General features: G+C 40.3%; 1 protein-coding gene across 9 annotated transcripts in view; it reads right to left on the minus strand.

Moving 5' to 3' along the window:
* Positions 1-8,911: 8,911 nt before the first annotated feature.
* The window catches only part of LOC117460604 (protein MTSS 1-like), a 50,544-nt gene continuing 44,325 nt past the window's right edge, over positions 8,912-15,130 (minus strand). For 4 of the 9 annotated variants that reach the window (XM_034102146.1, XM_034102143.1, XM_034102145.1 and 1 more), the window contains 6 exons: positions 14,495-14,608; positions 13,770-14,009; positions 13,379-13,591; positions 12,664-12,823; positions 12,010-12,264; positions 8,912-11,793 (listed from right to left, as the gene is read on the minus strand). In XM_034102146.1, coding sequence (XP_033958037.1) covers positions 11,270-11,793; positions 12,010-12,264; positions 12,664-12,823; positions 13,379-13,591; positions 13,770-14,009; positions 14,495-14,608 — 1,506 coding nt within the window. In that variant the 3' untranslated portion in view covers positions 8,912-11,269. The remainder of the gene's footprint in view (positions 11,794-12,009; positions 12,265-12,663; positions 12,824-13,378; positions 13,592-13,769; positions 14,010-14,494; positions 14,609-15,130) is intronic. The other 5 variants (XM_034102150.1, XM_034102147.1, XM_034102149.1 and 2 more) reach the window with 3 other exon arrangements.

A 15,130-nucleotide genomic window follows, 5' to 3' on the forward strand; every position in this document is an offset into this window, starting at 1 on the left:
CAGTTTACTTCGTTTTAACATTGCTATTGCTTTGTATGTCGGGGGCAAGAGATTCATGTGATTGGTTGTTGGTCACGTTGCTCGCAAAAAAAAAAAAAAAAATCCCCAAGCTTCAGACACGCCGACCGCCAACGTCAACGCACGCTGCTGTGCGGACCAGTAGCGTAGGCAGAAATGTACTTTAGGGTGGGCCTGTAAAAATATAGGGTGGGCCAGATTTTTCTTCTGCGCATCAGAAGCTAACAACAGTCCCCGCCGGTACCAGATTACTTTTAGAATACTTCCTTTCTTCTCTTTCCTCTTCTTTTCTTTCCTTCTTCTTCTTTTTTCTTTGGAATATTTTCTTTTCCATAACAGATGGGTATGTTTTGGTGAACGGGAGACACGTATTTTACTGTTTTAATGGCTTATCAAGAGCACAACACAACATCTTAGTGTCATTCTGGACAGCTCTCTCATCTGCACCACACATAAAAACTCACCCATACTGCATTCTTGTACCGTCTTAAAACCTTTCCTTGGAATATGTTATGCATTGTAAGGTGTCCTTGGGTGCTTTGAAAGGCGCCCCTAAATAGAATGAATTATCATTATTATTTATTATCTTAAACGATGTAATAACTTTTTCCAGTCACTTGCCCTATGCATTCAGCAGGCCATTCACTTTGATTTGATCCCGTTATGAATGTCATCATTTCGACAATAAATAAATGCTACATAAACGTTATCTTCCACGTTTTATCTAACCATCTCCGTTTCAATATATTTTGAAAGAGAACTCTCTCTCTCTCTCATCTGCGTGCGGGGGAGGGGCCTCACAGACACGCTGCAGCGCTGTGCAGTGTGCACACGGTTCTGCCGTTAATGAATATTACATTTTGTGAGGAAACTTTCCAACCAATAATTCCAATAAGTATTCACTTCAGGTTTACGAAAGTAACTGACTCAGATTACTCGTTTTTCAAATGTAACGCCCGCTGAATATACTTGATTTGTTTTTGTATTTCTGATTACGTAACGCCGTTACATGTATTCCGTTACAACCCAATCCTGTGTAAGGGTGAGTGCAAACATTTTCGTTAACACTAGTACCTGACCTGAGTGCCACGGAAGTCGAAGCTCCTTTGACGGAGTCTTCCGGGGCCTGGAAGCGAGCATCGATAGCTATCATGGAGCTAGCCAGGGATTGCAGGGAGCCGGCCACGCTACTCTCCATGAGGGGTGTGTTGGCACATTTCCACTGCAACGGGGTGTTTGTCAAATGTTTTAAACAAATATTATCTGAATTGAATATTTAAAATTCAAGCACCAGTAAGTACTGCCCCATAATAACATTTGAGGAAATATCAGATCATGAAAAGAAAATGTTTCTAATCAATTAAGCAAATATCAAAGCTAACTATAAACATAAATACTAAAGTGTAAAACACGGCAACACTATATTCATAAATGCAAGTGTAAAATAGTGTGGACAATTGTAAACATGGATGGAGGCTAAAGTATCCACAATATAAAATAATATATTAAAATATAACCTCAATCTTTCTTCTAGACATGTTAAAAGCTTGCTTGAATGGGTTATAGGTTTCTTGTTCTCTCGTCTTTGAAATATATAAGGAATGTGTTTGAGTCTAGTAGAACGAGGGTATTACAATTGAGTAATTTCTACATGTATTATATATTTATCATGTATTCTTAATACTATTACAAAATAAACATGTAAAAATGTTTTAGAGGAGGACCTCAAGCTAGCAAACTCAATTTCTTGCTTTAAATCTCTTAAAAGTAAGGGGCTTTTTCCTAACTGATGGTGTTTGTTATTGCTTTATAAATTCATGTATGTTTATATCTTCTCTAAATCAAGATTATGTGAATCTGATTTTTTTCTGTTGGGTGCCATTCATTATCAACAAGAGATAAGATAAGTCAAAGAAGTACTTTATTGATGGCAGTATAAAAATACAAAAAAAATGTTGTATCAAAAAGGCATGCCATTAAACAATAAAAAAAAAAAATGTAAAACTGTATTGCAGCCAGCATAAATATACATGGAATTGTAAAAATAAATATAAAATGAACATTTTTAAGAAAATAAATAAACAAGGAAGTACAAATGTTGCATTTAAATTTTAACTAGATAAAATATATAATATGTACAATAACTATTAAGGTTTTTTGAAGTATCACGGAGGAGACGGGCCAGTCGCTCCCGGACTGGCGAGCCTGGGAAGGGGTGGATTTTGGAGGTGGACGGGATCCTGGAGGGCTCGACTTCCTGCCCTTTTTTATTATTACCTCCGCGGCTGCGGCCGCGTCCTCGCCCTGCTCTCTGGGGAGCTGACTGGAGCTGCTGCCCCGGACTGGGGAACTGTGCTGGAGACCTGATCCGAGAGCTCTCGGAGCTTCGAGAGAGTGAGGCCTGGGGCTGTGGGGATGCCCTGCTGCAGGAGCCGGGCGATGAGGAAGTCTGCCTCTGGTGATAGGCCGCTGTGGGGAGCCGAACCGGGCTCGAATAATTCCATACCAGGTTCGTGATCTGAATTGTCCGAGTTGGACATCTTGAGCTAGTTTTTCTTGTGCTTTTTTTTTTCTCACGAGGAGGAGTATAGTACTGCTACTGTTTGCGGTCATCTGCAAATGACAACTGACAGGGAGGAAGAGCAGGCATTTAAGGAATTTAGCATGTGCAGCTATTGGCTGCTGAGGGGTGACGCCCTCATATTTAATGAGGGGGGAAGGGAGCCATCGAGTGACGTGTAAGTGACTCGTGTTAGGTCTTCCTTATTGAACTTGCGCTAAGCTTCATGACAGTGCTGTGAAGCTCAATGCTGCAAACTGTAGACGATGGATGCATATGGGAGCAATTCCCGTAGACCCTATGTTAAAATGTCCAACTTAACATCAGAAAATGAACATGTTTCTAGCCTGGATCCACAAAAACATATTCTGTATATAGTTAGATTCCCCCTTCATGACAACAGGACTGCTTCTCCTGGCTCCTCTGTCTCACTGTTAGCTCCATTGGCTCCGTGATGCTACAGCGGCTCAGCTCATGAGAACACTACCTACTTGAACTCGGCCGTGTTTGTTGTGTTGGCTCCTGGTGGACTATTCGTCATGCAAATATAGGATTTATCTGCGGTTAAAATAGACCGACCGTGAATGCAGTTTCTTCGGTAAGTCAACCCTGCATAAAGTACATAAAGTACTTATGTTATGTTACTGGTGTTTTTATTAAGCTAACGTTAATGAATGTTTAGAGTTGGGTTAGCATTTGAGCAATCGTAGCTCCATCTGTGCTAACGATGCTATGCGTAGCATCCAAGAGTGTATAACATTAAGTGGGATGCTACTGTATACCAAAAGGCTTCTGTGCGAGGTTGCTAAAATAAGGTCATCCTTGTACGTTAGATAGTTAGGTTACTGTATGCATTGTTAAGGTTCGTTTAAATTCGCTATGCTCTACTATAGCATACAATAGACTAGCTAACGTCAACGTATTGTTGAAGAGAGGCTTAGTGTATATTAAATCAACCTCACAATGAAATGTGTGTATCTTTAAAATATGAGCGTCACATTTCAAGATGGTCCAGAAATAACGCTCCCTTAGATATTGTAATATGGTTTGTTGAACTGGAGTTATTTATTGCAGCTAACCGCCTATCCGACGAACGACACAAACATTGTTGTTTAATATTATTATTACTACCAATGCCTCTTTTAATTGTATTATCCTCACACTTGAGAAACAGCCTTATCGTGGCTGTAGAACAGAACATGTAACTTAATGCCTGCATTTAAGGATGATGAATAGCGTAGTCAATGCTTTAGTGACAAGGAAATTATTTGTTTAAATATTAGATATGACGTTATGTGTGACTTCAGTGAAAATTAAGCTTATCCATTGCATTTGTTCAATAGGTTTGTGTCTTACCCTTACGTGTGTGATGCATATGAATATGGCATATGAAAACAAATTAATTTGACTGACTCATGAAAAACTCATCCAAAGTAACAGTAAAATAAAAAGGACCTACACAATAATACTCAAACTGATACAGTATAAGGACTGTGATATCCAGCAATTTCTTAAGTATAACAATAAGATTATGACCTGTTTTTAAAAGAAGATAAAAAGTAGTTTGCATGTAAAGAAGTCTGTAACCCACGCATGTAACTTTACATCTGTTTGTTCAAAGTGTCCTTAAGGTGATCCAGACAGGCTGGACCAGAGGAGGAGAGACAGATCTGGACTCCTAGCAGCAGAGAACTTCAGCACGGATTCCAAGGTACACCTTTTTCATACTTTACAAAGAATGCATAAAGTAATGACTCTAATACACTGATATACATGCCATTAAACATGACTGAATACTAGATCACCTACACATCAGTGATGTTGAGTGTACTTTCTTAGCAAAAGGTTACATTTACATTTTACCAAGCAACATCACTTTTTTGTTCAACTTTCACATTTCAATGTATTTAAGGCAAATATTATTGAACATAGTGAGAACTGCGACCCTTTGTCTTTCAGTGAGACAACCGGACAGAGCAAGCTTCTACAGTTGCACTAAGTTTTGATAACAGTTAAATATTATTTTAATAATACATTTATTTCAATGTTGATGAATTTAGAACGGTTTATTCATAATCTGATTATTTTTGTAGTACACTGTTGGATTTAAAAAACACATTAAATAAAAAAATCATTATATTTATAGCCCCTGAACAAACAAACACACCTCTTTCTTAAATAACACACTTGCTCTGCAATAATATGTTTTTGATATTTCTGTTAGGAAAGGACACGCCTGAGAGACAGGACTGCTTCACCATGTTCTCTTTCTCTGAGGGTCCAGAAGAACATCTAAGAGGGAAAGGAATAGCTGATGTGATGAGATTTAAGAGCAGTACAGGACATTCACTAAGAGACACTTAGGCCCTTTCTCATTTCACTAATTGCCCTCCTCGAGACTTAGTCCCGCCCACAGGAGATGCGAGAAGAGGAGCCAAGGAGGGGAACCGAGGAGAGAGGAGGGGAAGCAGCAGGCGGTTAGAGAAATGTGAACTCCTCTCCTCTGAGCGGTCATCTTAAAGAGACGTCCATTAATGATGACAGGAGGCACAGCAGCCCTCTGTCTGATGGACAGATGTGTTCATGACCACTTATATATTTACTTTGATTCATTCACAGTGCGGTATAATGAGACAATAACAGGCTACAGATGCGGACATATACACACACATAGCCTATGTATATATTTATATAAATATATACAATTTCAGAATCAAACGGAGCACTCTCATAATAACGTAACACTATCAGAGACTGGATATACCCAAATAAATGGTGCCAATCTTCAGTCAGATGTGAATGTGTAACTTAACATTTTCAGTAAGAATAACGGACAAAAGGAGTGCAAATGCAAATACAATTTATTGAAATGTGAACTAAAAGTTATCAAGCATGAACCATCACAATTTTTTTTAAATAAAAATGAAATAATATACATAAGTTACACTAAATGTTAATCTGTTAATTGATTAAGTAAACACATTTTGTCAAATAAAGTGACAGGCTAGGCCTGTGCAGGTGGTAACAGCTATGCCCAGCATGGGCTAAGTTCTGTCGGTGCAGCTGGTGCAGGTCCTCCTCCCTCAGGCCGGGGGCCTGTACTACGAAGCTGGTTCAACCTAACCTGGATATGTTTGAGTTAGCCGGTTGGCCTAATCCAAAACATACGCGCTCTCGCTAAACGGTCCTACGACGCTGGTTATCAAGTGAATCGCTCAAGCCAGCCGTGTCCTATCTAGTTAGGTGCGCGTTCACATGAAAGGGGTGGTATTTGGAGCATTCGACCAATCACAAACATGGAGAAGCATACTGACAGCGCAGCGTCATACTTCCTGAATGAAAAGTCAACTATAATATTAGACATATGAAGAAGTTAAACTTTAAACATCCATGACTTAAACACTTTATTCAGGATCAAAGCCACAGAGCTGCACCTGCAAGGTGAACACAGCTGGAACAGAACAAGTGTTTGAATGCGTACATTAACAGGTTTATGATATCACTGCCCGTCTAAGACACGATCTGACTTTAATTACATTTGTCTCGAGTGTTTCCTCAACTTAATGTGTTGCTTAAAATAATACTTCTGCATACAGTATGTGACACTGTGAGTGTTGCACGGCCAGATACGGCTCAGCTGACTCAGATAAGGAGATATATGATACATTATGAAGTGATATGCCGCGGACTGTACTTAATGTACTCTGATCCGGTTACTTATGTTGTGGCAGATATTTAAGTAAGCTTTCTTAACGCTAATGTTATAATAGTCAGATTGCTCTGAAGATGGAGGTGATATTCTATTAATGTTCACGTTCACACAGTCGGTGATTTTTGCCGGCCGTCTTTCCTGCAACGGCAGCTTTTCTGTATTTCCTTTCTCCTGTAATATGACTTGATCGCTTTAAACTCCGCACACTGAGCTCTGATTGGTCAGCAGGCAGTGCTTTCACTGAGTTGAGCTCTTAGCCTGCAACCTAACCTGGTCCCGACCAGGTTAGCCGCTAAGCATAAGTTACCATGGAGATCTAGCCTGCTAAAAAGAGAACCAGCTTCGTAGGACCGGAAACCCAGAGTTTTCCCTGAATTTAGCCGGCTAAGCGAAAATCCTGCTTCGTAGTATACCCCCCTGGTCCTCCTCGCAGGGAAAGACCCTCAGCCCTCTCTGGCCAAACCAACAGACAGGACGTTCATAAAGCTGAGGTCTCCCCCAAAGTCTCTAATCATCCATCCTGTGAATATGAGAGGGGAACAAATAGTGTAATAGATGCTTTGGACAATAAGAAATATAAAGTTAACTGTTGAGTTGCTCAGTTTTTTAGATTGACAGGGTTTAATAATACAAACAAAAGGAGAGGCACTGTAAAATAAAGATTGGTCTTTCAATAAATTGTGTTGATTTTGTCTTTTGAATTGTTTGTCTAAAGTCAAGTACAGAACTGTTACTTATAGTTTGAATGATAGTCTGGTTATAATGTTTGGAGGAGGCATCACAGGTAAGAGCACCATTTGTTGTGTTGCATCCACAACAAATCAGATGTGTGTGTATTTATTTATCTACTATTTCTTGAATCATTACTGTCTGTCCAAAACAAGAGATTTTGTTTTAGTAACTTTTTTTAAAACATTCTCTTTTCCACTACACTATCTTGAATATTTTAGTTTTACATCACTACATTTATCTAACAGCTTTAACATTGTAAAGGTGTCACTTCGGACTCTGGGTAATTATGACAGCATGTCCTACTATTTTGAGAGTTTGAACAAACCAGACCTTCATCTATTAATGTAGAAAATAGTCAGCACATTAAACCATTATGAAAGTAATCATTAGTTAGCTCATTGTTCAAAATGAGCTCCAACTACAACAGTTAAGTCAACTCGTGCATCGGTAATAACAATAAAACAAATTATATAATAGTATAACTTATATCGACTTTAAATACTTTAACAACACTTTCCTCATTATACTAAAGTAACATGTTTAAATGCAGGGCTTTTGCAAGAGAGTATTTCGTATAGTGTAGCATGGTCTACTTGACTTATCTAACCGAAGTGATCGTTTCGTTTCCACACACACACACACACACACACACACACACACACACACACACACACACACACACACACACACACACACACACACACACACACACACACACACACACACACACACACACACACTCAATTAATGATAACTACGGAGCTTGCTAACAGCAAGGCACAAGGCTACTTCACTCATTTAGCTAGCTAATGTAAGATACAAATGCTGTCGAGCCCTCACTGCTTGTAAAATAAAGAGCACAAACTGACTACTTACCCGAGCGGCGAGCCCTGCTGTTCTCCGTCATTTTTCTCCCGGGTTGTTGTGATCACATGACTGACAAAGCCGTGCTCTGATAGGCCAGAGTCGGTTTGATTGCATTAGGGCTCGATTGGTTTTCCTGTCTGAGTAGCCCGGATGATGCTGCATCGCAATTTTGGACATCGAATTTTATACACCGAATTTTTTTCACTTGTATTTTTGGGATCTGAATTTGAACATTCTAATTGTTTTCACTTGAATTTTTACATTTTTATTTCACATAGGTAAATTCGGAGCAAACACATTCAGATACATGATTTTCAAAGTAATTATTTTCAATGCTATAAATTCGGTGTCTAATACAATTCAAATACTTCCGTCTCTTGTTTGCTTCCATACACAAACTTATCTCGTGCCCTCATTGGTCATGTGTGTGTTGGAGGAGGGGCTCTATAAGGAAGTGGCAGATTTTCTCCGGTTGTGTATTTTCAAATTCTAGCGATCTCGAGCCGGTTTCTCAAACTTACCTACCCCACCTTTAACTCAAAAAGTTCAGCAACAAAATGGTCGACGATGTTTTAGGCCTGTAAAAAAACAAAGTCGTAGGCTAGTTGTCTGATCTGATGGGGGGGGGGGGGGGAGGGACAACGACAATAAGATAAAAACTATTAACGAGTTTGAACTGTTTATTCAAACTCTAAACATCTTATTCATAGGATATACTGGCATGTGGCAACTCTGATATAATATATATATATATTTATGCTAGTAATTTAAATATGGAAATTACAAGTCGATAATATAAGTTTTAGACAGGTGGACGGCCAACAAAACAACAAAAATATAAACATCATCAACAATATAAAGAACTGAGTGTTATGTTAACCAAGTCCCCCTGCTTTGGGTTTAATTAAGATATCTTTCTTTTGTCATCCCTTCTTTTGCTCTCATGTCTCCTTTTGAAAAATTCTGTTACATTAGAAACCTTCTTAAAATATAGAAAAAAAACTGAAGTTCATGGCAAGGTGTCAGGTCAGATTAAGCCAGAGTTCAGCTTCTTCGCTCTAAAATAATGCATTTATTTTTTAAATGTGTACATACAATGATGATTGAAGCACACTTGTTGTGAAGGAGATGCCCATCTTGAACAAACTGATGCTTAACTGGACTCCGCTCTGCATCATGCAAACATTTCCGTTCCCAACATGTGAAACCATAACACTGATGCATGCCTCTCCATTATCAAACCAAAACTGTTCACTTTCAAACCATATGTTATCATTAAAATGACGTACAACTATGCATATGCGACTGAAATATGGTACTTAAATGAATCGCTGCAGGACGGTATTGAGAACATTTTGTTTCATCAGATAGTACATGCACAGATAGAGTAAACAACTCTACTACTCTGATATTTTATATATGTATAAAAATAGGTTGAGAAAACAAGAGATTTAAAGACTGAGAAGAAAAAAAAATAAAAAATGTGTGAGTTCTTGGAATAACCTGTAGAGCTAAATAACATCTATACATCTTGTAGAAGCCATGGTCTCACCGAGATTGAACTGAAATGAAAATACAGAGTCAGTGATCTTGAGTGATACTAGTCAGTCTATAGTCTGCAGTCATATCTCCAGCATAAAACAACATATTTTAAATTGTACCACCTAAATTGACATATTTCTAAACCAATACAATGGATTGGGATGTGATTTCCTAGTTTTAAGGGTAATACAATCTGTACGTACTGGACCTGTGATGCTACTGCAAAAACTGAAAACACCCGAATTGGAATTGTATGAAAAATGAAAACCTTATTAACAAAAGGAATAAAGCATGCACGCTACATGCTTTCCAAAGAAGACAACAAGGAGTTAGATATAACCACAACCAGACAAATAAAAACCAGTATGGCATTACCATGAACACAGCTTTCTACTCATAACATCAGCAAATATTTGTCCTCCTTATTTAACTTTGAGTTTGACATGGCATATTTATACTTTTTAGTAGAATTGCATTATGGCTAATAAATGCTACAAAAAAGAAGGGGCTAATATACTGTATAAACACAAATCACTGAGGACTTCTACAAAGCTCAGCATGTAGATACTGTAGATTCAAGGATGATTTCATAGTTGTAAAAAAAAAGAAAGTGAAAAATAAAATGAAATCATATCCTTAAGGTAATAGGGTTTGATGATCATATGTTCAATGAGCATCCGGTTTTAAGATGTTTTGATTGTGGCAGTGTGGAGGAGCAGAAAGAAATACAGAGTGAGAAGCACTGACTAAAGTCCACAAATATTTACAAATCATGTAAATACTAAAACAACTAAAACAGGACGTCACTTATAGAGTCTGTTAATGTCACGGCATCAACCATGTGACGCTTTAGTCACACTGTAGTCTCCTAAACCTTTGGCTTAGATGATTTTCAGTCTGCAACACAACGCAGGTCCTTTCCTTTTGGAGGTTGTCTGTATTGGTTCTTCCCCTGCCTATGTTGGCTCTGTGGACATCTCACATATTGAATCCTTTGTGAGTGGACAGCTTTAACACAGCCATCAGGGCGTCCCTCCATGTAAGCGGTCAATACAATTCAGGAGGTGCCAAATGGTGCATTTCAAAGCCACCACTGCTTTCTAGTGCGTCTGTTATTTCTCTCTTGATGCTGTGAAGTACTTGCTTGATTATTGTGCTCCTTCTGCCAAGTCACTAGGCAGTTAGAATGCCTATTTGTCCCGCAATGGTACAACGCACTCTTAAACAATGAGATTACATATAGTCAGTGTCTTTTTACACCGAGGAGAGGCAGACACATTGTCCTTGTCAAGCCCTCAGCTTCAGGAAGCATACTGGATACAAAATATATCTTTACGGTCCTCTTAAAGAAATAAACGTACTGTGGTGTAATGCTACTCTGTACTTGTGTTGTCAGCACAAAGCTATGGGTTTTGCAAAAGAATGTTTTAGTGCTTAACCTTAATTCCAGGCCCTATGTGAGAAAGTAGATCTTACCTTGTACCCGTAAAGGCTTGTGTGGTGTTATTGAACTTTAACAAGGATTCATCACCAAGTAGGCATGCGATGCATTTCAGGTCCAAACCAGTATTTTAACAAACCTTGCTTTGCACAATTTCTGAGGCATCTTAAGCCAAATCAGAAAATGGGAACCTGAATAATAGCATATGTTTTTTCTATGTTTAATCGTTATAGGTGGCTTCTGCAGTGAGGAAGGTTTACAGAATGAGAAAGGCTACATGTAGAACAGGTGTGATACATTTCTCATAGTAGCATAAGAAGCCTTTTGATTCTGTACATTGCATTTTTATAAGCAACGTTTTTCCTAAAGCCTAACTGTGCTCGTGTTTCTTGTGTCATCATGCGATGCGTGGTGCAGAGCGGTCGCTAGTGAGGGTTCTCTTGAGCTTCACCCCTTTGCGGATGGCCATCAGCATGTTGCCCTCTGACTGTTCCTCTTCCTCCTCTCCTCCTCCCTGCTGCTGCAGCTGGGCGAGTGGTGCAGTGGGGGGGTTGGTGGTAGCCTGACCCCTCCAGGACATCACAGGCAGCGTGCCAGCGCCCTCCACTCTCGCAAATGTTGGAGAATCTGGGCTTACGTCTCCTTTTCCCCCTCCCCTCTCCTCTGAGGCCCTGCTCCCATTGACTGCCCTGGGCAGGTCGGGCACCGTAGGGATTTGTACCGGGATGACGGGCGTACGAATGGGGATGGGGCCTGTGCCCGTAACTGAGCCTGAGCGGCGGGAGGAGGGTTTTGAAGAGGGGGTGCGGCGGATTGTGGCAGTACCAGGGGTGACAATAACTGGACCGCGGTCCGTAGAGTAGGAGCCAGAGGCATTATGGGAGCTGGATCCAGAATAAAATCCTTGACCTGAACTCGGGCCTGCAAACACAAATGGTAATTTCATTTAGCAAACAAATTCCATTTTTTATTTGCCTTAATGATTTATAAAGAAAACACAATAAAGGATATCAAGACAAGAAAAACATATGAATCTGATGAAGTATTACTATTATAAAACATGTATAAAGAGTGTTCTAAATAAGAAATATTAGCATCAACCAATATATCGTAAAAATGTGCAACACCAGTGTGTACCTGTAGGTGTAGCAGGATAAGCCCCAGTGTGGATAGGTGTGGGGGGGTAGGGCCCCTGTGGGTAAGACCCCTGTCCATGGTACGCAGTGTGTGTGCTGGGCAGGCCGGCGGTGGAGGCGGGCCGTTTGCTCTGGAACATGAGGCGGTAGGACTGACTGATGTCACTGTTCCTGGGGATGGTGGAGGACTTGTCAAAGTCAGAGTGCTGCTCAGGCTCCTGGTCTCCAGCCATCGAGAAATAGTCATAGTCTGAAACTAAAGAGAACACATAGAGAGGTTAACAATGAGCTGATACCACAACATAGTGTTGTATGATAGTAGAGGACAAAAAAGGGGTTACTTTAGCTTCAAACTTAAGACTTTTTCTGAATGATAACAATATTAAAATACAATTTTTTTAAAACGATACAACTAAATATATTTAGAATTGTATAATGCAACATCATGCACAATGCATAAAGTCCTACTTCCCATGTCTTTTTTTTTTTTAAAGAAGATTGATTTGAGATATTCTAATAACAATAAAGGCCATATTATTCAAGATTGAAAATGAAATGCCCTTTTTAAGATCTGAGGGAACCCTTAAAAAAAGAGAAGTTTTAGTAGTGTTCTTAAAAAGATGGTGAACATCTGATCCTAGATGTAATGTGTTACCTTGTGAAGGTATGGTGTCTTCAGAGCAGCAGGGGGTGTTGGTCTGAGTGCTGTAGCCGCTGGAGCACTGGATGGAGTCTCTGCTGGACCTCTGGGTGTCCAGCTCCAGACCTCGGGCTAAAGCCAGAGCCAGCTCCTCATGGGCCTCAAGTTCACCAGCCTGGAGCAATCACCCAATGAAAAAGAACATTCAGTATGGTCTCAAAGTCTCTCTACAGCCAGGCATATTAAGTCATTAAAATCATTAGGGGCAGCTCATGAAAGTCATTAAATGGGAACATTAATGGTGGGAGGCTGATTCATGTGGTTTGAATCCCATGACTGCAAAAACATCGGCCTGCTAGAAGTTGAATGTGAAGTCATCTGAACTTAGCATTACAGATGGCATTAAATGTGGACTGACCTATGTTATTGTTGTGTGCTGCAGCATAGTATTATTGTTTTTAGGCACAAAAACAAGACAGAATGTCCGAAAACATATAGACCTTCGCAAAATATAAATCCGATGAATCAACAATGAACAGAGATCCAACAGTAGACCTAAGCTAACAGCAAACTTCTCAAAGTCATAATACAGACAAAAGTACAAAAGCTAAATATAAAAAGACACATAACACAATACATATGTGCTATAAATAACAAACTAACGGCTGGCTGTAAGTGAGATGGTCTAAATGAGGCAGGCTGTTTTTGTATGAGTTTGAGACTGACTGACCTTGAGCTGTGCAGCTACAGTTCTGTTCTTCTCCTCCATGGATACAGATGTCTGTAGTGCAGCTAGAGGTGGTGCTGAGGTGGATGTCAATGCCAAGCTGCTATTATTACTCAAACTACCATTACTGTCCACTATAGTCGGGGTCCCCTTGTCCTTCTTCCTCCTCAGGGTGTTGACCATAGGCTGGTCATAAGGGCCCGGTTTAGCCCAGTCCTGTAAAGAAAGGCATGTAAGAGTTCATCGTTAATACTTCACATTACTCTGAAGTGCTTCTGATGAACACCTAAAACTATTTCCCCCTTCTTTCCAAGCTGCAGATTTAACCAAAAATGATCAAACTGATAAAGAATGAACTTGTTTAACAAAGGAGGATGGGATGTGATGAACCAACCTTCCAGCTCGGGACTCGTGATGAAGGCACCATGGTGGAGCCCAGCGTGCAGTTTTGAGGGTGGTCTGGCAGCAAGGCAGAGGCAGGGCGAGACCATGAGCGAGTGGGGCAGGAGGAGGTGGTGTGGGATGGGGATGAAGGAGGGAAGAAGGCAGTGCCTGACCCTGAGCCCAAACTCCCCTCGTTGCTATGAATGTAGGGGGAATGAGCTGGACTGTAGCTGTCAAAGCCGTTGGACAACTGGATGTGTGTGCAGGAGGGAGGAGGGATGATAACAAAAACAAAAATAAGGAACAATCACAAAAAGTGGAAAAAAATATTATAATGGTAAACAATGGAATACAAAACACAAAATAAATAATATCACAAAGGGTCGATTAAGTTAAGGGAAATCCAAGGTTGCTTCCATTTCTTCCCCATTAACTTTGGGGTTTCTGTGGAAGTTTTTCCTTGTTCGATGTGAGGGTCATATTCGTCCCCTGAGAAAAATGTATGATTTTGGGCTATATAAATAAACTTTGATTGATTGAAAACAGAAACAATAAGGAATCCATATGGATGATAGTATAAAGGAAATGGTAACAAATGCAGAACCGAATAAAATAATGGAGAAAAAGACTTCTGTGCTAAAGTCGATGCAGTGAACACCCAAGTTAGGAGTTTAGTACGAAGAAGTTGTGGTGCATTTATAAGAGAGAGGGGGGAAGTGGATGAGTGTGGTTCACCTTGTCAGTATCGTGCTGAAGTGCACTAGCAGCAGCTAGAGGAGAGGGGGAGCTGCAGTCACTGTGGAGCTGCCCAGTCTCTGAGACCTCAGAGAGCCTGGAGCTGGGACAAGGCTGGGACAGCGAGGGCAGCAGCAAGCAGGCAGCAGGGGGAGACCAGAGGGAGAGAGGGGTAAGAGGAGGGGGAGAGAGGAATTGAGACAGACGGAGGGGGAAGAGTTGCAAAGACAGACATGTCAGCAGGTAGACAGAGAGGAGCGGTTTGTTAGAGAGCACGGGCAACTTTTCCACAGTTCTCAGCAGTTAGTGGGGAGAACAGCCAGGTGACAATGGAGGCTGCAGAGAGAGTGCTCTGGGAGTCGTACCAGCGCTATCTGCATGTGTTGGAACTTTGTTAGAGGAAGGCACAGGCAACAATCTTCTTTTGGATGTCAAAAGTATCATCACAAACTTAAACTATGTGACACATTGTATCATCAAAGGGATCGGCCCTGGTTATTTTATTAACAAAGACACTTCATCTGTAGGGAAATAACCTTTTTTGTTGAACAACACCCCTCACAAAAGTGTGTATTGAAAAAAGGATGGAAATTGAAGAGATCCACATTATGTGTTTAAGCACTATCTTGTCTTTAT

Source organism: Pseudochaenichthys georgianus, chromosome 16 (assembly GCF_902827115.2).
Source record: "Pseudochaenichthys georgianus chromosome 16, fPseGeo1.2, whole genome shotgun sequence".
Classification (NCBI taxonomy): domain Eukaryota; kingdom Metazoa; phylum Chordata; class Actinopteri; order Perciformes; family Channichthyidae; genus Pseudochaenichthys; species Pseudochaenichthys georgianus.